The sequence below is a fragment of the Nelusetta ayraudi genome, unplaced genomic scaffold (assembly GCF_046127955.1).
Source record: "Nelusetta ayraudi isolate G7.1 ecotype Tasmania unplaced genomic scaffold, CSIRO-AGI_Nayr_v1 ptg000084l, whole genome shotgun sequence".
NCBI classification, from domain to species: Eukaryota; Metazoa; Chordata; class Actinopteri; order Tetraodontiformes; family Monacanthidae; genus Nelusetta; species Nelusetta ayraudi.
The window spans coordinates 7,329,198-7,350,315 of NW_027466134.1; the positions used below are offsets into that span (position 1 = coordinate 7,329,198).

The 21,118-nt window shown below is 45.4% G+C and overlaps 2 protein-coding genes across 3 annotated transcripts in view; one reads left to right on the forward strand and one right to left on the reverse strand.

Annotated features, from left to right (window-relative positions):
* Positions 1–2,578: 2,578 nt before the first annotated feature.
* On the reverse strand, positions 2,579–20,882 carry gabra5 (gamma-aminobutyric acid type A receptor subunit alpha5). 2 transcript variants are annotated; one of them, XM_076045514.1, is made up of 11 exons: positions 20,698–20,882; positions 20,175–20,449; positions 19,428–19,512; positions 19,167–19,291; positions 18,413–18,480; positions 17,477–17,697; positions 14,025–14,107; positions 8,278–8,421; positions 5,385–5,537; positions 5,086–5,297; positions 2,579–4,783 (listed from the first exon to the last, which is right to left on the reverse strand). In XM_076045514.1, exons 3-11 carry the CDS (start codon positions 19,508–19,510, stop codon positions 4,493–4,495), a joined length of 1,380 nt encoding a protein of 459 aa, XP_075901629.1. In that variant the 5' UTR covers positions 19,511–19,512; positions 20,175–20,449; positions 20,698–20,882; the 3' UTR covers positions 2,579–4,492. The 2 variants fall into 2 exon arrangements, with proteins under 2 accessions (XP_075901629.1, XP_075901630.1); XM_076045515.1 differs by lacking the exon at positions 20,698–20,882 and having other exon boundaries at positions 20,175–20,573.
* Positions 5,977–21,118, forward strand: part of gabrb3 (gamma-aminobutyric acid type A receptor subunit beta3) — a 33,382-nt gene continuing 18,240 nt past the window's right edge. The window contains exon 1 of the mRNA XM_076045512.1: positions 5,977–6,984. Within this exon, the coding sequence (XP_075901627.1) occupies positions 6,890–6,984 (95 nt within the window). The 5' untranslated portion in view covers positions 5,977–6,889. The remainder of the gene's footprint in view (positions 6,985–21,118) is intronic.

Here is a 21,118-nt window from a genome sequence, read left to right on the forward strand (position 1 = left end):
AATATGACTAATGTGAGTGAGGTTACCTCCAGTTCTTCACCTGAAATAGTACTTTGCAGCAATGTGTAATTATCAGAAGATGTTGCAAAATGCTGCAATTATGTGGGGGAAATTCCGCCGCATACAAATGACCAACGATTATGAAAAGCCTGAGTGACCTTTTGAAGAGCCATTTAATTAACTGTTTGCATCGGCGCACATGGATAATGGACACATGCATGGTACATTCAGAATGTCATCAGCAGTGCACACGTTCTAATGCACCTAACGCAACAGCGCTGCACGTTCTTGACTGGTCAGAAAATTGTGCTTATAATGAAGGAAGATGCACTAATTCTCTATTGTAAAACTCTGATGAATAAAAATCTAATAAAAGCTGACATTATAAACTTTTGTTTTTGCAACACATATATTAAACTTAATTTCCAACTATAGAATCCTCAAAGGCCATATCACCTTGAGAAAGAGTTTGGTAACCTAAAGTTTTAGGAAATTACATAGTGTTAAGAAACATAGCAAAACCAAATATATACGTATATTTTTGTTAACAAAAATCCTCTGACGAGAGGCGACTTCTCCAGTCAGTGCTCCATCAGCACTCACATTCCGTTTGCTGAGGTGCGCTGCAGTAGCCACATACATTTAGTATGGTGATTAAACAGCTGCAGGATCCCCAGAAATGAGCTGTACGTCCTCTCGGATCTACTGACAAAGCACATTTGTGGATATAAAGTGTCCACATGAATCCTTCCTCTTATATTAGGATTTCCCACCCCGCAGGACTGCAGCACTTTGTATTTATTTGCACTGATCTGCAGTTTGTCTCATATCTGCTGCTGCTGTTAGTGGTGTGTTTGGTCTACAAACACACTGACTGTGTGCGCGCAGGGAAGCTACACTTTCCCTCTGTTGCAAATGTTGCTACACTGGAACGACATTTGAAAAGGATTCTGAGATAAGATATACAGGTATATATATACTGTATATGTACATTCAAAAATAATTGGTCGTAGTTCATTGTTTTACTATTTGCAGTCTTTAGAGCTCAAAGGTCATGAAGTTTCCACAGCTCAAAAGAAGGTGATTGTGAAGCAAACAAACAATGCAAACTAGTGTCAATACATCCTGATCAGAACATTTTTTTTTACCATTTTAACCTGGTGCAGCACAAGTTTTTGCACCGGTGATTACAGCCATGCTAGTGTGTTTGAATGCCTTGTCTCTGTTTCCTTCATCACTTTTATATCCACTTGCTGGCGATTTAAAACTTTTAGTGACACGGCCACCAACAAGATGTCACCCTTAGCAGGAGGTTAAATCTGGCGTTTTAGCAGAAGGCCGTTAACAGGGCTGAATTTGCTGGAGATCTGTGGTTTTCTATTTATTGATTGACATTTAATTGTCCAAGGCCAAACTTTAAGACGTGAAGGTGTGTAGAAGATAGAATACTGGTTACACACACACACACACACACTTGAGCAACAACACAAACAAGAGCAAGAAAAGTAGAAACATCGATTTGTAGCTGCTGATCTGCTTTTTTTATGAGCTGCCTTAAATAAAACTTGACGGCTCGGGCAAATCGGAGCGTGTCCACTAAAATGTGTGTATAAAGGTCGCGAGGCATGAGCGCGGCGCAAATTCATAGTGCACGCGCCACGTCTCCCATCTCAGTCTATGGCGACCGATGACTGATGTCATTTGGCGCCATCAGTGGCGGCTTAATTTGCCGTGGAGCCGTAGCTACGGGCCCTGGCTGAACGGTGGCTTGGGGAAAAAGCAACTTAAATGAAGCTAAATCCTTGACAAGCAGATGTGAGCCAGATGTTGCCGCCACAGAGAACCCCAAGATGGATTTACCAGTGCGGGGACATGAGCCGCACGCCGGCGCGCGTGTATAATCAAAGCCGCGGCGGACTGAACATGCCGACCTGTTGTTCCATCAACTGAGATTAAAGGCGCATTTTATCACGTCGCTTGCATTAATGCATCTAAATATGCAGCGTCTATGTCAGACGTTTTTCATGTGCACTCGACTGTTTTGCTGGAGCGTTTTTGTTTTTGTCGCTGCTTGACGTGGGACACTTTAGATTGTTTGGAAAAAAAAAAAAAAGCTAGGTTGTTCCACTGTCCACCTTTGTTAATTATTCTCATTTTAATCTAAATATCAACTTATATTGCACTACCACCTCGATAATTACAACGGTGTTTCAATGTTTTATTTTAACTGATGTTGACAATTTTGATAGACAAGCAACAGAGACTTGCAGTCAGTGAAGCTTTATTTGTAATCAGCATAATCATTTTAAAAAGACCCCCAAAAAACAAACAACCAAACAAACAAAAAAGTTTTCCAACATGGCACAGATTCTTCTATTTGTTGGCTGCACAGGTCTACAATATGAAGCAAGACAATAAAATAAACAGATCCAGTTCATTAACGTGGTCGGTGAGGGCTGTGCTTCCAAATAGGAGATAAATCAGGAGAACTGCCAAACTGTACATAGAAAAAGTCTCTTTGTCAAAGTCTAGGTTAAAAAGACAATCAAAAGAAGTTTAAAATGTGTTTTTGCAACAACAACAACAACAAAAAAAATCATACAAGCATTGTTTATTGCTTTATATATAATTGCATTTAAAGAACAGCTCATACCAAGAAGTCACTTAAGTATAATAACACAACACAGCCGTTGCGCTCGCCGCACACAAGGCAAAACGCTGCACGAGTGAAACACATTCATTTAGTTGATCCGTGACTCCAACAGACAACAGGCTCACATTCAGAAGGAGGTTCCTCACCTGCGGACTGACTCTGCTGAGCAAGTGCAGTGCCCTCAGAAAAAGGAAAGAAAAACAATTTGATTTACCTGTTACAAAAGTGGATGAGACGATTGAGACCATTCTCATACTTTCTAAAAAAACAAAAAACGGAGTATTGTTTGTTATGGTGGGTGCCACACCGGATGGCACATTTGAATCTGGAAAGAGAAACAATCAGAAAAAGCTTGCGAAGGGAAACTTCTAACTCAAATTGGCGCAACCACTGTTATGTGTTCAAAACTGAGATATAAACAAAGTAAGCAACAAATCGGGATCACAAACTGCTGAATGATAAAGGTCTAGTTTCATCTTCATTCCAGCTACAGTGTTGGACATATTTGCTGTGCTTTTGCAAATAAACAATCCCTTGTGAAAATTGTAAATTCATATGTGTTGTTATTATTATTTTCAAAAAGGAGAAGAAGGTCTATGTCAAGGACAGCCTGCAGTCAGGAAAATGGTATTAATCATCTCAGCACACTCATTGCACTTTCTGGATAATCATAGAAACTCCTGTTAAAACCCGGTCACTGCTTATTATCAGTTTTGCCTGCTGAGCTTAAATTGAACACTACAGATCAGATATGGCCGCTAGCTTTGACAAGTTCTGACAAGAAAGTGTCCGGCGCTCAGAGCGTCAACATATGAACCAATAATACTTTCAAGTCATATTGTCAAAACCTTAAGAAAGAGTAAACTAAAACCAAAAGAAACTATATTTAGATTTCATTTTCAAATTATACTGTACCTAGTCTGCTAAAGCTCAAGCTAACACTGTAGCATAACATAGAAGCTAAACCTCACTGGCTCAGTGAGGCTTTTCTAAAAGCAGGTTATATATGTTATAAATGCGCACATGTTCCTTTAAACTACACATAGGGTTCTCATCATTGTGGCGTGAAACTGAAGCTGCCACAGTCACTTTTAACCTGAACTTACAGAAAAGAAAAGAAAAACACAGGAATTGAATTTATGAAAATCAGGCCATTCAGAAAAATAGCACAAAAACAGATCAACACTCGAAAAAAGGAACAAGATTATTTTGTTGACGGTTCGCCGCATGGCTTTCCGAAAAAAAAAAAAAGTAACTGCAGATTTCAGTGCATTCGTCATGAGTGTCACACTCTGAAGGCATCACATTTAGCATGGCTATTTAATTCATCTGCTTATGACAAGAAAGCAAAGTCCCCACCAGTGTGCTGCCCGGCCCCGGCTGCACACGCCTGGAGTCCACGGCCATTCATACAAAGCAAGGAGTTATAAAGGTAAAAGCCGTTTCTTTTGAGTGATGCGCCCAGTAAAAAATCTTGTCTTGCATAGCATTTGGCCTCACCTTACCATTGTCTACTGTTGACTCGAGAGGAAAAAATATGCTAAATGCCAAATGCCATAAAGTTTTTGACGTGTCAGATCATGGCGCAAAACTCATTGACGGCTGTATTTTGAAATGGGGACGAAGTAATGGTTGTTTGTTGTAGAAAAGTCAAAGTAAACATGGTAATGTTTGACTTCAGTGAGACATGCAGTGTGATTTTTCATGAGCCAAAAATAACCTCCTCCAAAAAAGGCTATAAAACAAGAAATAGGTGCTTGGCATTGGTTCTGACTGCACTTCAGTAACAAAATCCTGAAGGTGTCGTTGGGAGGAGAGCTGGAGATCTAACGCTGGAAACTACACCGCTCCCTCAATCTTGGGTTCCCTGTTGAGATACGTGGCCCAGTACACCAGGTTGAAGGTCCCAAAGAGTACCGGGAAAACTATCCTGGCCATCTTGTCGATCTTGCTCACACTATTGTAAGTCTTTTTGGGGTCCGGAGCCTTAGCCTCGGCTGGCTTGAGCTGCACGGCCGTGCTGTTTGAAATGGTGGCAATGGACGCGTCCTTGGTCAGGTTGGTTGTGTAGTTGACCCCGGTGGAACAGGTGTTGTTGGACTTCTTGGACAGAGCCAGCGGGTCTTTCTTCTGCACGGGAGACACAGGCATCATTGCTAAGAAAAGCGACAGACTTTGGCTTGTTTCCCAGAATCACCCTTATGTGTGTTTTGGAAATTGTTTACATTTTGGCACACAATTCACAACTAGGTATTGCTCTTCAAGTAAAAGACTAAACTAAAAAGAAACAATTGGTATTTGTTACCGAACCAGTTGGATGGACTACACCATAATCATAAGAGACTTGTGAAGACTTACTTTAAGTGCTTAGCATGAACACACACACACAGATTTGAGTGATCTCTTAAGTTTATACCATCGTGAGAACACACCTTGGGCTGCTGGGCCTCCATGGCCTTCTTTCCATCCCAGGCCCAGCTCCTCTTGGTGAAGTAGTTGACCGTGGCAAATTCAATGAGGGCGGAGAAGACGAAGGCGTAGCACACGGCGATGAACCAGTCCATAGCAGTGGCGTAGGCCACCTTGGGCAGCGAGTTCCGGGCGCTGATGCTGAGTGTAGTCATGGTAAGCACAGTGGTCACACCTGGCAGGCACAGAGAGTCAAGTCACTACTGGAAGGGCCGAACTGGATAAACCTCCATTGGGTTGCATGGGGGTCCTGTAGCCTCACCAAAGACAGTTCGCGCCGGCACAGACTCTCGGTTAAGCCAGAAGGAAACCTGGGAGAGGATCACTGTCATGAAGCAGGGCATGTAGGTCTGGATGACAAAGTAGCCGATCTTCCTCTTCAGGTAGAAGTGAGCTTTCATCACCGTGTACTGACCTAGATTAGGCACAGAGGGACAAAATGGAAAGATGTGCTTAGAAAAATTGTGAAAATGAACAATGATGTGCATCTTAATTCAACACAACCTTTTAAATTTAGCGTCAAATTATTATCAGTTGCTCAAAACAACAAGGTTTGGGTTTAACTTAACCCAACTGTCAACTGCAGGAAGGTGTCTCCAACTTGAAGGTGTCTATTTATAAAGTGTCATTATGGATTTGACTGAAACCGAATGCCAAAATAAAAAAAAGATCCAAATTACACTCCACGCAGATCATGCACTTTTGTTACTTTTATAACACCGTTTGCATAAGTAACTGCAATAAATAAATTCAATCTTTGGCCAGAGGAATTTTCTCTGTCTAGGTCTTTTCTCCATCATAAAAAACCCTGTGTGTTATGTTCAGTCACTGGGTTTTGCTGTGTCGTCCCTAGAAGGTGTGATTAAGGGATTTTCAAATGAACTTAAAATTGAAAACCTCCAGATTAGAGAACCACCTCTGAATAGAAATAAAAAAAAATGGAGTGAAAAAGGAAAAAAATAGGATGGTGGGAAAATCATCACATCCTATTAATCAAGTGAAGATTGCATTTGCAAGATTTCTTTCTAAAAAAAAGAGAGAAAAATCCTGTCGAGGCGGAGAGTCTGATAAACTATAGAAAATCCACAGATGACTGCTGCTTTCTCCTGGCAAAATCGGATTTTTCTGTCTCACTAATCCCTTGTCACAATCTGCATCCTGTATATCTCTCTCGCTCTGTCTCTCTCTCTCTCTCTCCCTCTCTCGGCCTCTCTCTCTCTCTCTCTCCCTCGCTCTCTGCCACTCTCTTTCTACGTGAGTGTGCATGCGCGTGTGCATGTGTGTGTGTCTGTGTGCGTGTATGTTTGCGCGCGAGACTGAGTGTGTGTATGCGGGAGGGTGACAGACAGTCCATCCCATTCTGTCGGGCCGGGCCACTCTTGATTGGGGACATCCTTCCTTTCCTTGCCTGGCTGCCTGAGCTCCGCCGCTAAAACGGACCTGGATCAGCGGTGATTACCAGCCTACCGGGGCACAACAGCACACATGACCGAGGCAGAGGCTGGCTGAGAGGGACTGGAGCAGAACAAGGGGAGGAAAAGGAAGAAAAAAAAAGTTTGGGAAGGTTTTCTTTCCGTGCAATGCGGCGGAAAGCACCATGCCTCTGAAGAAAAGGGCACCTGGGTTGCCTTCTCCGCTGGCCGAGGACCACTGGCCAGCAACATCGCTCTGTGCCGGTGCCGGCACCGCCGCCGGGCCAGCCACACTCTGATCTGACCGCCCGCCGGGGCCCAGACGAGGCCGCACGTCTCCTGATAAAGTGTGAAAATGCGGCTGTGGTGGATTCTACTCGTTGGATTCTGGAGCGTTTGCGGCGAGTTGCCGTTCATAGCGGAGAACAATGCTGCGATGATGGTCAACTGGTGAGTCTAGATGGTCGTGTGTGTGTGTGTGTGTGTGTGTGTGTGTGTCGGGTGTGTGTGTGTGTGTGTGTGTGTGGGGGGGGGAGATCTGGAAAGCTGAGGGAGGTCTGGGTGGGAGGGAAGGAGGGGAGGGGAGGCCAACCATCTGTTGAGCTTTGACGCTTCCTGTGTGTTGATCTGATGTCAAACACGCTGATATTACAAGCTCCGCCGGTCATCAATTCAATTCCTGCGGCCGTATTTTTATCCGCTTGCGGCTTAACCTGCGGGGTCAGAGGTCACCTGTGTCCAGCGTGAGCTCTTTGCCGAGCTATTCTTGGCAAGTTAAACAGGGTTTCTGCCTCAGATTAGACATGCTAATCAGGGCCATGTTGGGTCGGTGTGTCTGTGGTCCAAACTGTTTGGGAAAGACTTCCCGGACGGCAGTGGGTGGGTGAAAAAATATTATTAATAATAAAAACAACAACAACAATAATAATTCAGCTATGTGCTGCGTTGACGCAAGCTCGCTGAGTGTTTCTAGCGAGAGGCTTGTTGTAATAAGCAAACGTCGGACACACGACACGGCCGGCTGGAGCAGATTGAGCCGGAACATCCCTCCACCGCCAATAAACTCTCTGCAGCAACAAGCCGCAGAAAATGTTTTATCATACTTCTTTTACATAACAGAATTAAGCAGATGCCGCTCCCTGGTCCCACCCCTACCCCCCCTCCCTCCTAAGCCCCGCCCACCTCTCCCGGTGTCTCCGTGGCAGCAGCCTGTGCCTGAGCTGTGACGTCACTCGGTAAAAGCACAACTGATGGGCCTGCATGCGGATTAACCCTCCAGACCCAATGGCTCAGACCACGGAGGATAAGTGATTTTTTTTTTTTTTGCCCCCTCTGCCCCTCCTTCTCTTCCCAGGCTGCCCCAGAGACAGCTGGCTATGTGTGGGAGGCATCCTCAAATCCCTGCAATTCATTCATTGTCTCTATCCTGCTTGATTTGGTCCCAAAAATAACAGAATAACCTTCTCACAGCGTCTTTCAGACCGTTACTATAATAATAACAACGTAGCATGGTGGATTGGTGGGCTAGCATGGTGGACGTAGCTGGTTGGGCTTAAACCCCGCCCACCCTCTCTACCCTCTCCTACTCCCCCTCCCCCACTCCCATCAAGCTAGCATACCAGTGGTGTGGTAAATGAGCATATAAGATAACGCCGGGATTAAGCTGCAGGCATTGTAGCTGAGGTGTGGATGGATTGATAGTGCACGCTGGCTTTAATCCCAGGCCTGGTCACGCGTCGCTACCTCGGCTGGTGTAGATGTCCTCCGTTCCCGCCGTCTGACCAATCAGGTGGTACTGGTTGAGGCGGGAGCCCTCCTCCGCCACCACCACTGACTTGGCGGCTTCCTGCGTCCACGTGTAGACCACCTCCGAGACCGGATAGGCATCTGCCATGGCAAGATAGCAGAACGGTTTGGTTGGTTTTTTGAAATGGAATTCAAGTCACAAACATGACGCAAACAAGAGATCAACCGCTTTGAGAGGAAGGAGGTTGATTCATTCACACTGCCTTTGGACATTAGCCTGTGTTTAAACTGAATGTCCATCCTTTACCCTTTTGCCAAATTCACTTTGCAGAAAGTGTGTCCTAAGGCAAAATTATTAAAAATCAGCTCTCTGTGATGTCATAAAGGGCACTGGTACCTCTCCACGTTTGTTACCGCACCCTCAGCTTGGGGTTGGGGATGACATCTATGAGATCTGTGAGCTTTTTCTTGGAGGTCTTGTTTTGTTTGTACATGACTGCTTCATGCGACTACAGGTTGAGAACGATAGATGTTGAACCTTTATGTTTTGTTTTTGCTAAAGCTGCAGTTCAAGAATAAGGTCAGATGTTGATGTTGTGAGCACGCTCAGAAATTTAGGGTACATTTCCTTCTATGTGCAGCAGAGAGAGGGAAAAAGTTCAAAAGATCACAATAGGACTAAAAAGAAAACTATGTGAGTTCATAATCTCAAATGGGAGTCCATGTCAGTGGTTTTATTATCTCCAAGTCCTCTGGCAGAAAACATTGCACATGACCAGGTCAGGAAAACAAGCGTGACTAAAATGTTACATCATTTAAAAATCATGTAAAATGTCATATTTTAAATATGTTACTTATTAATATATTAAGGACAGCAGAAACCACCCAAACAAGCTCACAAAAAAAACAAGAGGTTGCATGCAGAGTGACCAGATTTTCCGGTTTCATGCTGTCCAGGAAGTAATTTGATGTGTTTATGTTTTGGTCCGACTATTCATGTTGTAATAACTTTTAAATGGCTTAAAGACTAATCCAAAGTGACTTTTAAAGTTCCCATATTAGATCCTCTTTTAGGTCTTTATTTATTTATTTTTTTTTCATTTTGGACTCCAGTGGAACAGCCTCACATATTTAATTTTTCTGAAAACCTCTCGAGGAATCCACCCCCCCCCCAAAAAAAAAATACAGCAAACAGCATATTTATCCCTCTGTTTACAGCCTGCTGCTAAATCTGATACTTGAGCTAGGAGATTGACACGCGCGAACACGACGGTCACTTCCTTCTCTAGAAGTCGTGCACGGAAGGTCACGCTGCGTGAAAACACGTCGCCGTCGCCACGTCCGGGCCTTGAGACGGAAGACGTCGCGCGGCCGTGTGACACAACACTTGACCCTTCACCCACTTTTGCTTCATTACGCAGAGATTAACTTGGTGTCAGTGGCGAGAGGCTCGTGTTGGGAGCTGATGTAATCACGGCATGCGAGCGTGCCACGCCGTGCAGATGTTGCTAATGGTTCCGTGTATGCCGACGTGTTGGGAGCAGCTGGATAGGTGGCGCCGATGGGTCCCGGTTCCAGCTGCTTTGAAATATGATAATTCAATGTCTTTGTGTGTGTGTGTGTGTGTGTGAAGGGTGAAATTCTTGGCTGTGGCGATGCATTTTTCGCTCTGCAATCAAGCTACTCCTGCAAAGTCCAACAACAACAACGATAACAACAACACAAAACTCGATACTGACGCAAACAGACAACCTAAAATCTGCGATTGTGTACCGATGTGGTGCGTGCTTGTGCGTCTCTTTCTGCTCCGCTCGATTGTGCTGCAGAGCGCGGCGGCCCAATCCGACAGTATTGCACTAATCCAGCGACTGTGGTGTTAGAAGTCTTCGCAGCAATTTAGTGTGACCCCAGTCAAGCAGTCTGCGGATTATCATCTCAAAGACGCGCAACATTGTCTCCAAGCAGTCCCTGTCGAGCCACGTCGCACGGCCGCGTGGATTTGTAGCTTGTTTCTCCCCCTCCGCAGCAGCAGCGGCAGCAGCAGCAGCAGCAGCAGCAGCAGCAGCAGCAGCAGCAGCAGCAGCAGCAGCAACGGACGAAGCAACCAGGCAGCCAGTCAGTGTCTGTCCAGACTATTCAGCTGGTGAAAGGCTTTAGGCAGGTAGAATGTGTATTACATCGCCTCTTGGTGAGTGAAATAATATAGAGGGCCGGAGGGATCAGTTTAATCTCAGTTGCGTCACTGACTTTAATTAAAAACACAAAGCGGAAGAAGCTAAAAGATGTTTTGGCCAGATTTTAGCTAAACGCCGCACTGCACTGCTCTGCTTTGCTCTGCACTGCTTCTCTCTGATTGGTCCGCTTGGGTTTGACAGACAGAGGGTTCAAATAATCGTTTGCTGGTTAAATTCCTCCCCCTTTGTCCAGCTGTTTTCAGTGTTTCCCCCCGCCTGCCAGCTGGAGATGTGGACTGTGGAAAAGTGTTTTTAGTCTCTCTGTTATTTAAAGGGCTGATTCGACATTTTCGTTGCCCTCAATCTCTTTATAGTGGAGCTGATGCTACCGTTTGAACCTGGTGCTTGGATTCACTGGTCAATCACCCAAGCCCCACTAAGCCCTTCCCCCTTTTTTATACAGTCTTTTCTGGCTGCCTGTTTTTAGAACATTTAAAATACCCATTAACAGGTTTTTGAAAATAAAAAGTTACTTCAGGCTGATTTAATTGGTCCTTGACCTTGAAGACATGATACGACACAATATGGAACAATTTACTTTATTGCCCCATCGGGAAATTTGTCTTGGTATCACGTGTGCTGCGTACAGTTAAAGACACAAGATACTCAAGAATCTTTCTAAGATACCGCACAACACTGGAGGTAGAAACGGGAATCCATCACAAGCATGTGTGAGTATTATTACTGTGACACTGCGGTGTCCAGCTGTAGCTGCATCAATGTTTGATTTTGTCTTTTGTGCATGTGACCATTTTGTTATCTCTGCAGACATGCAGATGTGGAGATGAAAAGGGACGATAATGGAATATATACAGAGAATATATTCTCATTTTGATGCTTATGTTGGCTGCACAGGTTATGTTGCATTAAATTAACAAAATCAGTGGCAGCAACACAACTGTTTGCTTTTCAAAGCCCTGTGCTCCGTCGCTGAATCTTTACACATACACACACACACACACACACACACAGAAAAACACACACAGAATAAAGCCACTGTTTTATGCTCCCAGCTGAGGAAAAATAACATTGTTGTTTTGTTCTCTAGAATGATGGCCTGCTGCTGCTCTTACAAAAAGTCAACGGTGGTCTAATTAAAAAGTGTAGCGTCCCAGTGCTTTTTCAGCAGCATTAGCTGGACAACAAGGGAATAAAGCTCTAAACTTTTTATTTTTTTAAAAACCAAAACATTGGCTGATATTTTCACATGCGGATCGTTATTAAATATACCTTTTCCCCAGTTGTCGGTAATTCTTCCACTTTCTTTTTTCCCCAAAATGTGTTATATTTATGCAATTTTGTTGAATTGTTTTTTGTTTCTGTCAAGACGTGACTCTCGCTCACATTCTCGGAATTTGCTTCACCGCCAAACTGTGCATGAATCGTGAACAGACAGGCTTTTGATGTTTAGGCGTCTTTTCTTTGTTCATTTGCCTTTCAATTTGCATTTTCACCCATCAACTTGACAAGCTTTCTCTGCTGAAAGGTCAGAACAACTGCAGAAAAACTTCACAGCTGCTACAGGCTGAACATTAAAATGCCAAAAATGGAAATGCAGAGGATGTAAATCCTAGTATGTGTGTCCTTTTAAAACAATCTTAAAAGAAAGAGGCTTTAACGTCAATCTACGTGTGCCATTGTGTTTTGTTTTGTTTTTTTCTTCCGTCAAACTTTCATGCAGTGAGCAGCTACATTGGTGAGCACCCAAGCAGCTGACAGCATCTGAACTGTTCCTCTCAAAGCTCACGTCCCAGTCAGACTTATCGCAGGATCTCCTCAGGATGCGACTGTGCCTTTACAGCCCTGCTGCTCGTGAAGTTCAGGCCATGTGAGGTGATTAACGCAAGAGCAAAGGAACAGGTAGCTTTGAGAGCCTTCAGCTGCTGGGTCCATTAGCTCAGAGGATTAGCTTGGGTTAATGGAGTCCCCGGGAAACAGGATACACAGCAACTCCAGCAGCTCGTCCAGCTCACACGGCTCTGCTCTGCATCGACTGTATGTGTCCAGAAAACACTTTGTGGTGGACAGAGATCTTTAGAGCCATGTTATACTGTACTACACCATTCAACAGCACGCGATGCGTGGTGCTCAGTGCGTTATTGAGAGTGAAATACAGGCGAGCTCACCAGGAAGGGTGACACGAAATTCCATATCAACTGACTAAAATTTTAAAATGCTTTTTAATTTGGGGTCTTTTTAAAATCCTTGTGTTATTATAGTTGTGATTATCATAGATTATACATGTTAATATCAATAAAATATGTAAATTATATTAAGTTATTGATAAACATATTTTTTTCATTGCATATAGTTTTCACTCTGCTGCAGTTTTATTTTTGTTGAGCTTTCGAAAAGTAGTCAAATTAATGTCAGGATTAAAAGAAAATGATTATATTTTATCTGTTTATGTAACGTGTTACATCACTTTAATTGAACAGAAGGTTTGGTGTTTGTTTTTTTTTTGTTTTCAAAATTTGTTTGTACTTTAAATCTTCATCTTTATTTGCTCAGCTACCAGCTGTTGTGCTCAGTCACCCTCGCAGGGATGAATAAAGTTGGACTGAAATTAATTGAATTTAAGCGTCCCAGTAATCTCAGTCACGGCGAATCAAAAGGACACCCGGGTTAAGATCGGTATTTAAACTTTGCCAATAAGTCAATTCAGGGCAGGTTGGGCCTTTCTGGGCTACCTGACGAGCTAACGGACATCCTTCAGCCGAGGGTGCGAGGAGCGAGGGCCTGGGCGGCCGCGCTCATTATCCCTGGCCCGCTAGAGGTCTGAGGTGAACAAAGCAGGCGTGGGAGTGGCCCGGCTGTGGCTGTGACTCCTGGGGCCCACGCACTGGAGCGGCAGGGTAGACCTGAGAGGCAAATCTTAAGCTCATTAGACGGAAGCTCCCCAGATATTTCAGTCGTCCTGAGCGCTCCGAGAGGGGTGTGAGGCGGCCTAAATGGCTTAGAGGTCTCGGCGCGAGCGCGGTTTAGCGCGTGCTAGCTGTAGGGGCTGGATTTTTAGAGGTTACCTTGGCGGTGAGCACGACTGTCTGACTGTGTGTGAGTGAGTGTGTGTGCCCGCGCATGTGTGCATGTGTGCATGTGTGTTCTCATTTCTAGCTCTTTCGATTCCATGCGCTTGGAATATTTGCCAGTAAATGGAGGAGGGATGCAGGAGAGGAGCTCTGACACGTTGATTAATGGCTTAATCAGGAGCAGTGTGTCAATGTCTGCAGCACTGCACCGGCAAGCAACAACAGCACTGCACCTGCGGGACACAACCCGTCAAACACACCCACACACACACACACACACACACACACACACACACACACACACACACAAACACACACACACACACACACACAAACCAATTCCATCCCTGCATCCATCCACACAGGTGAAGACACCGGAGAGGATGCGCCATCGATCTGGAGTGCAGTAATGTTTAGAGTCTGTGTGCCGGCGCAAATGTTGCAGCACAGCAGGCGCCGGCTCATGAGCGCGTTTACTCACAGCTTCCGAATTTCAGAGGGCAGGCGTGGGTGTCCATGGGGAAGTCCTCCAGCTGCATGGGGCATTCTGCTGATATGGTCAGCCTGCGAGAGGAGAGGGAACACAGCCGTGCCAGATGAGATATTATTGTCATAATCTTGATCACCAGCTGTTAGAAATACACCCGACCCCCCCACCAACCACCTCCCGCCCGCTGCAGCCCTCTGCTGGAAACAGTGTCTTTCATTTAGGTCGGCCTTCATTTTGTTTTGAGGCCTGGAAGATATGGATTCCTTCACTGGTGCTATTCAGATGAGTTAGAGAGTGCAGTTACATAACGGAGCCACAAGGAGGCCCCACAGTGACGACCAATAACTGTTCATGTGCAGAAGTGGGCCGCAGAATCGCTGTAGGTGGGCAAATCCTGGCTTGCAAAAAAAGCAGACGTCTTTGTGAGGCCCAACTCTGACCATCACATAGCTTCAGTTCTTATCTGGAGATTTCAGCCTCTGCTTTAATTATAAAGCTGCCATAAAAAGTGAGAAGCTGCAAAAATGCTGGTTAGAATCGCTGGTCCTCATACTGGTGTGTACAAACACACAGAGGCTGCAGGGCCTGCACAACCTTGTCACATGCTGCCCTCTGCTGGACACATGTATATCTCACTAGTGCTCTTGTAGACGCTGACGGACAGAACCGGACTGTGACCCACTGACAGACATTTAAACGTCGTCTCCGGGGACCTTATTCTAATTCCTGGAAAATCACTGAGTAGTTTCCTCCTCTGTAAATTCAGTCAGTGGTGAAGTTGAGGAGATGCTCAGTTTATCCATTGCTGACAATTATTTAAAGGTCCCTATCACACACTAGTTGGCCAACCAGGTTTCACTCACAGCCTTCTTTTGTATCTGAGAGCAGCTGAGTTAAACCCCCCACGGGCTTTTATTTTGGAAAACAAGCGTATACAACAGCATTTTTTTTTTTTATCTTATTGAGTGGTGAGTTCTTTATACAACGATCATGTTGTTTGTTGTGCATAATTCTGCTTCACCATTATGATGCTCAGGTGATTCCTGCTATGTTGGCCTGGTTCAGATAGATTTGCAGCAACAGCAGCAGCAGCAGCAGCAGCAGCAGCACTGTGACTAATATGCACATGGGGACTTTAAAGTTAACGGGCTGTGTTGAACTGCTTTAATTAGCAAAAGTCAAATATATCTTGCAGCGGCTCTTTAATAAATCATAATGACCAAAAAGGACAATGCAGCAAGCAGATGAATTACCAGGCGGGACGATAAAAGCGCCACCTCATTATCCCACACGTGTACCTTTTAACATTCATGGGGATTTATTTTGATCCTGTACAGTCTTCCCTCTGAGAGATATTTCCATGCTCCACCAAGCCAGGGCGGCGACTTGTTTGGAGAGCAAATATCATGCTGCTCTCATCTTCTTCTTTTTTTTTTGCGATCACGAAAGGCTGAAGATTGAAGTCGTGTTCGCTGCTGAATCAGCCGCAATATCCAAAGTCAGCAGATTGGTAATGATTTCTGACATGCACCTCTCTCTCCTCCAACTTCAATTTGGTGGATTTATTGCATTGACGGCAGGAGATGGCGACTATATAGATGCACCGTAAATATACAGTATATACGACAGAAACATTAGCAGCTTGAAAATTGAGGCTAACTCTATTGCTTATTCATCAGTCCACGGCCCAATATGCAGCCCGTTTTATAATAAAATCTGAAACTTTCATACCAGACTCCATTTGAGCAGGTGTGCACAATTATAAAACGACAACCAAACAGTCACAAAAAGAAGCATATGCAGCCCTTTGTTTACAAAATCCAAAAAACAAAATAACTTTCCTGTTAAAGCTGATGCTTTGTGGGACCTTCCACATCCTCTGGAAGGGGACATAACAAAGCAGCTGGGGACGTGTGTTATTATTATTGTTGTATATGTAAGACACATTTTTAAATATGTGTTATTATTAATATTATCATTATTATTTTTGATGAGTTCACTGACCGGAAAACGACACATTACGTTGGCTTTCCATGATATGATATTATTGAAGAAAGACTTGATAAATCAGAAGATGTTTTCATTCATTCATTCATACATTCATTCATTCATCTTCTATACCCGCTTATTCCTATTCAGGGTCACAGGGGTCTGCTGGAGCCTATCCTAGCTGTCTCTGGGCGAAGGCAGGGTGACACCCTGGACAAGTCGCCAGTTCATCACAGGGCAGATGTTATCATATCAAAAGTAATTTTTAGATGTGATGAGTTTTTGAGGACTCTCATCCTTAGGTGAGAATAAATCGTTGGTTAAGGAAAAGTTGTTGCTAATTGCAGAAACGTCAACACATCGCCTTTTTCCGCCATGAAGAGTTACCACCTCAAAGTTCCTCATCATTCCTCACATCCGCATGCAGACAAAACTTTTCTGCACAAGCATGGCACCTATTTTACAACTTTGCAACCGACCGAGACTCTTCTGCTGACTCTCTAATAATGCATTCCATATGCGTTGCTTGCGGGAGCAGGTGTGCTGCAGATCGCGGCTACAGTTTCAGCAGCAGGTTGTTGCTGTTGTCAGAGCAGCGCAGGTCTGCTTGGTGAAGGGACTCTCATTGGCCGCAGAGGAGGAGGGAAAACAGGGCAACACACACACACACACACACACACACACACACACACACACACACACACACACACACCTCGGCGGCCCATCTGACCTCCGCGGCTACGCACCGGTGGGCCGCCGAGGTGTGTGTGTGTGTGGGGGGGGGGGGGCTGTGTGAGTGCAGCGGGGGTCTCAAAAACCATTAGCGAAGAAGTATTACAAGCTGATGCGATGTTTTAGTTGGCTCCTCCCTCCGTCCCCTCATGCCCCCCCATCCCCTCCTCTAACTGGATTACACAACTCACTCATCATCAGCTTTTGCTTGAGGAGGAAGATGAAAAGGAGGGAAAATGTCGATTGGCGGCGGCAATTTAACGTCAGTATTGTACCTCGGCGGCATGTGATACTGCAAGATTTGGTATTGATCCAATACCAAGTAAATACAGTGGCAGTGTCGCAGATACCAATACTTTTGAATTAAGGCGGACTTCATCAAATTTACTCAATCTTAATGAATTTTCATGGCCTTTAATTGTTTTTTTCCCTTGTGAATTATTAATTCATTGATAACCAGGATAGAATTTGGGCAAAACGTTGTAGTTTATCCTCCACTGTTTTAGATTTTGCTTTGTCACAATCATTTCATATGAACTAAAAATGTTTTATTCCAACTACTGGGCAGCCCTGTTTTTTTTTCTAGTCGAAATATAGCAATCAACATATACAAACACATTATCTAGATTCAAATCCAAAGTATCGTTGTCATTACGCTGCTATCGATCGATACCAACGTTGATATCGACATTATCGATATTTGGATCGATGCGTTGCCGTACCTCATGGTGTAGAGCAGCGTGCCGTCGTCCTTCAGCCGCAGCAGCTTGTTGGGCGTGGTCATGTTGTGCGCGATGGACTTCTTGCCGTTGAGGAAGAAGGTGTCGGGCGTCCAGATATTGCTGGCCAGCAGGTTGTTCAGGGGGAGCATCTCCATGGGGCCTTTAAAGCAGAGCCGCTCGTCCTTCCAGCTCTGGCGGAAGAACACGTCGATGGTGTATTCCTGCGCAGAGGAAACACAAGCTTTTGAAAAACAAGCGTAGCAGTATAATACTATACCATACTTCTTTTTTTTTTTTTTGCACCAGTTTGGTAGTTATGTTTCCACCCATTTCATAAACTTGTTCTGCAGATTGAAAACGTTTCAGTTTTGTACAAAGCTTTTCGCCAGTAGGGGGAGTGCATGGCGCATTTTCTTTTCCCTGCCTTAAATTTTACACTGGTATGGTTGTTACAAGTTTTAATATTCTACTTTTTATCCTGGACTCCAATCTACAGATCTCCAGAAGAGCAGCAGATTTAGCCCTCTGTTTACAGCCTCCAGCTAAAAGTGGTGATTTGTCTCACCTTAAATATGTTTGCAGGCAGAGCAAACAGCAGACCAGGGACTTTACAGTGGTTTTGGTACCCCCCAATACCCAGTACCCACAAAGGGCCATATGTTGCTTTAGAGCAGATTTCTGGAAACTGGAGCACCTTTTATGAGGTTGTTGGCAAACCTTTTTGATGGAATGCTCTTGTCCTAACATACCTTCACCACACGCCCTCACTGCATCATGCTGATTGTGAGTGGGCTGCGTTTTTACTATCAGCCTTGTTTTCTGGTGACGTGCACTCTGGCTCAGTCATGTGTAGAGTGGAGACGCAGCACTGCAGCCTCAGTGTGATCCATCCTGATTCTCTCAGGCTGCAGCCTGGAAATCGGAGGGGCTTCTTACCATTTCTGTGTCCGAGACTGGACCGAAGCTCGTGACGAAGATGTTGGTTTTGATCTCCGTCACCTTCTCTGTAAACGCAGTTGATAAAAAAAAAGAGAAAAACAGAAAAGAAATACAGGCTGTCATGACATCACATATCAGATGTGGGATTTTTAGAAGCCAAAAAAAGAGGTTTGGTTTTAGAATCATGTGAGCTACATCTACACTCACACACACACACACACACACACACACACACACACACACACACACACACAATGATCTTCTTTGCTCATAAATCACTCTTCTGTAGAGGAGAAACACTCTGAACTCAGCATTTTTCTCTTGTATCTTGTCTTTTTATTCTTTTTATTCTTCTCGCTTCTTTCACAGCAAGAACTTTTCACACCGCTGGCTACTTAGACCTGCATCTGTTCTGAACAAAAAAAAAAAAAGCTGCTGCCGCTGCTGCTTCTTGTTGGCGAGGAGGGTGATGTGGTTCTCCCCAAGGTCACAGCAGCGCGCGGATCTCTTCGGCCCGCCTTCACCGTGAGAAGTGTGATATCGCGCTGCAAACATCCGCTTATCTCTCTGTCTCTGTCTGTGCTGTAGTTTTATTGACATAGACAGATTCCACCTTGATGTCTCGGCTGTGGAGCTGAACACCATAGTCAGAATCTAAAAAAAAATTCCTTTGTCCACACCTCTCCTCAAGGCGTTTTCCCAACAAAGAAAATTGGCAGAATGAACGCCTGAACGTCTCGGCTTGCTTTACCTCCCAGTCCGGGGCGGAGTCTGTTGTCGTAGCCATCCAGCAGCCCATCCAGGATGCGTGTGAAGATGGTGATGTTGTCGTTTAACTCTGCCTCTTTGGGCGTTCCGGTTACGTCCTGGCAGAGGCTGCAGAAGAAGAAGGAAGGTATTGGGAAGAAAAACAGTGAGTGAAGGAAATGAAGGAAAATAACTGTAAGAAAGGGAGTTGCTCAAAGAAACAGAACTGGGACAAAGAAAATCAGAAGATGTGTCAGTTCCTCACCTCAGACTGCAGGTGACGCTCACAAGCAGGATGCAGACCCACAGTCGTCTCATTGCGAAGCTGTGGCACATTCCATCGCCCATCCCTGGAAACGACACCGACCCGAGCTGAAGACCACCATCATCACCACCCCCCCCAAACCATCAAATCATTCACAGCTGACTCCCCCTTATCTTCCTCCTTATTGGCTTCAAGACCAAATAGACTAAATCCTTTTTTTGTATTACAAATTTGCGAGCTGTAACTGCCAGCTAATCGCCCAGCGCCGCACACATTCTGCTCTCCAACTGGCGAACTTCACTTGCAAGATGATGTTTTGCAGCACATGGCAGGCAGCCGCCCAGCATGGGGACTGCGGCGAGTCCGCTTCCACGGAGTACCACGGGACAACGTGTGCAGCAGCAGCAGCAGCAGCAGCAGCAGCAGCAGCAGATCTTCCACACAAGCGCTAAAGTGATGCTGCAAAGTTCCTGCAAACACCTTCGCTGGTCATCCTCCTTCCCCTCTCCCTTTCACTCACTGCCTCCTCCTCCTCCGGTCTTCTCAAGCTCAGTAACCGCTGGAACCCAGTAAAACCCCATCAACTCCGCAAGCAGAACCACCCCCTCCCCTCATCCCACCAGTAAAACCAGCAGCCTCTCTCACCCTGTCTGCTGGTTCTGGTTCTAATAGCTCCCTGCAGCAACCTCCCTCCCTCTCTCTCTCGCTCCTTCTCTCTCTCTTCAGCCGGAGTGGAAGTGTGATTACCCCTCTTCCACCGAGTCTACGGTCCTCCTGGTGCAGTTCCTCTCCTCCTCCTCCTCCTCCTCCTCCTCCAGCAGCAGCAGCTACAGTAGCTCCTCCACGCAGCACAGCAGGCTGTTGGCTGTTCCCTCCTCTGGTGCTCACCTCCCACGCTGGCCTACACGGCACCGCAGCAGCAGCAACAGCGGCAGCAGCAGCAGCTCCTCACCACGCGAGACCGACAAACTTCTCTCTCACGCAGATGGCAGCTCTCGCCGTTTGAGGGACGTCACCTCCATCTGCGCACGATGCTCACGAATGAAGCAAGGCGGAGAAAGAGAGGAAGAGGGAAGAGAGAGGAGGAGGGAGGGAGGGAGGAGGGTGTGTGAGTGAGTGAGAGAGAGAGAGAGAGAGAGAGAGAGAGAGAGAGAGCGGGAGGGGAGGCGGGGTGTGATTTCTCTGTCAGCGAGGTTTTATTTGGCCCTGGGGATATTAAAAGGTTGGCAGCGGGGAAAATAAAGGCTTCCCAACAGTTGTGCTGACTGACCATCCTTCGCTCGGCTCCCAAGGGGAGTGTGGATGTCTCTGCAGAAAATCCAATACTGTTACTCGAAAAGAGAAGGAAAAAAGAAAAAATAATGGGAGGGAAGTGCAAAGAGACTTTTGGCGGTGGATTGAAGTGAAGAGCAATGAGTGGATGGAGGAGGAAGATGAAAAGGAAGTGGATGGTGAGGAGGAGGAGGAATGCTGTGGAGAGATGTGTGGGGAGATTAGGATGGAGGAGGTCAGAGTTCTGCTGAAGAGGTTCTGATGCAGTTCAGGAGGGTCATTCCTGATCTGGCTCACCTGCATTTTCAGTCACACGGGCTGTGACAGGTGCGACGTCAACTCGGACGTCGCTACTGTTGGCGCTGAATTATATGTGCAAAATATGACAAAAAAGAAATTCTGTTATCTTTGCAGTCTTA

Bases quoted from the DNA above. Each gene is read 5' to 3' on its own strand.
- gabra5 (XM_076045514.1), bottom strand. From the start codon at position 19,510: ATGGGCGATGGAATGTGCCACAGCTTCGCAATGAGACGACTGTGGGTC. The intron at 19,292-19,427 runs GTGAGGAACTGA...CTTCTTCTGCAG, and splicing joins AGCGTCACCTGCAGTCTGAG to CCTCTGCCAGGACGTAACCG. The intron at 8,422-14,024 runs GTGAGTAAACGC...TTGCCATGGCAG, and splicing joins CCCTCTGAAATTCGGAAGCT to ATGCCTATCCGGTCTCGGAG.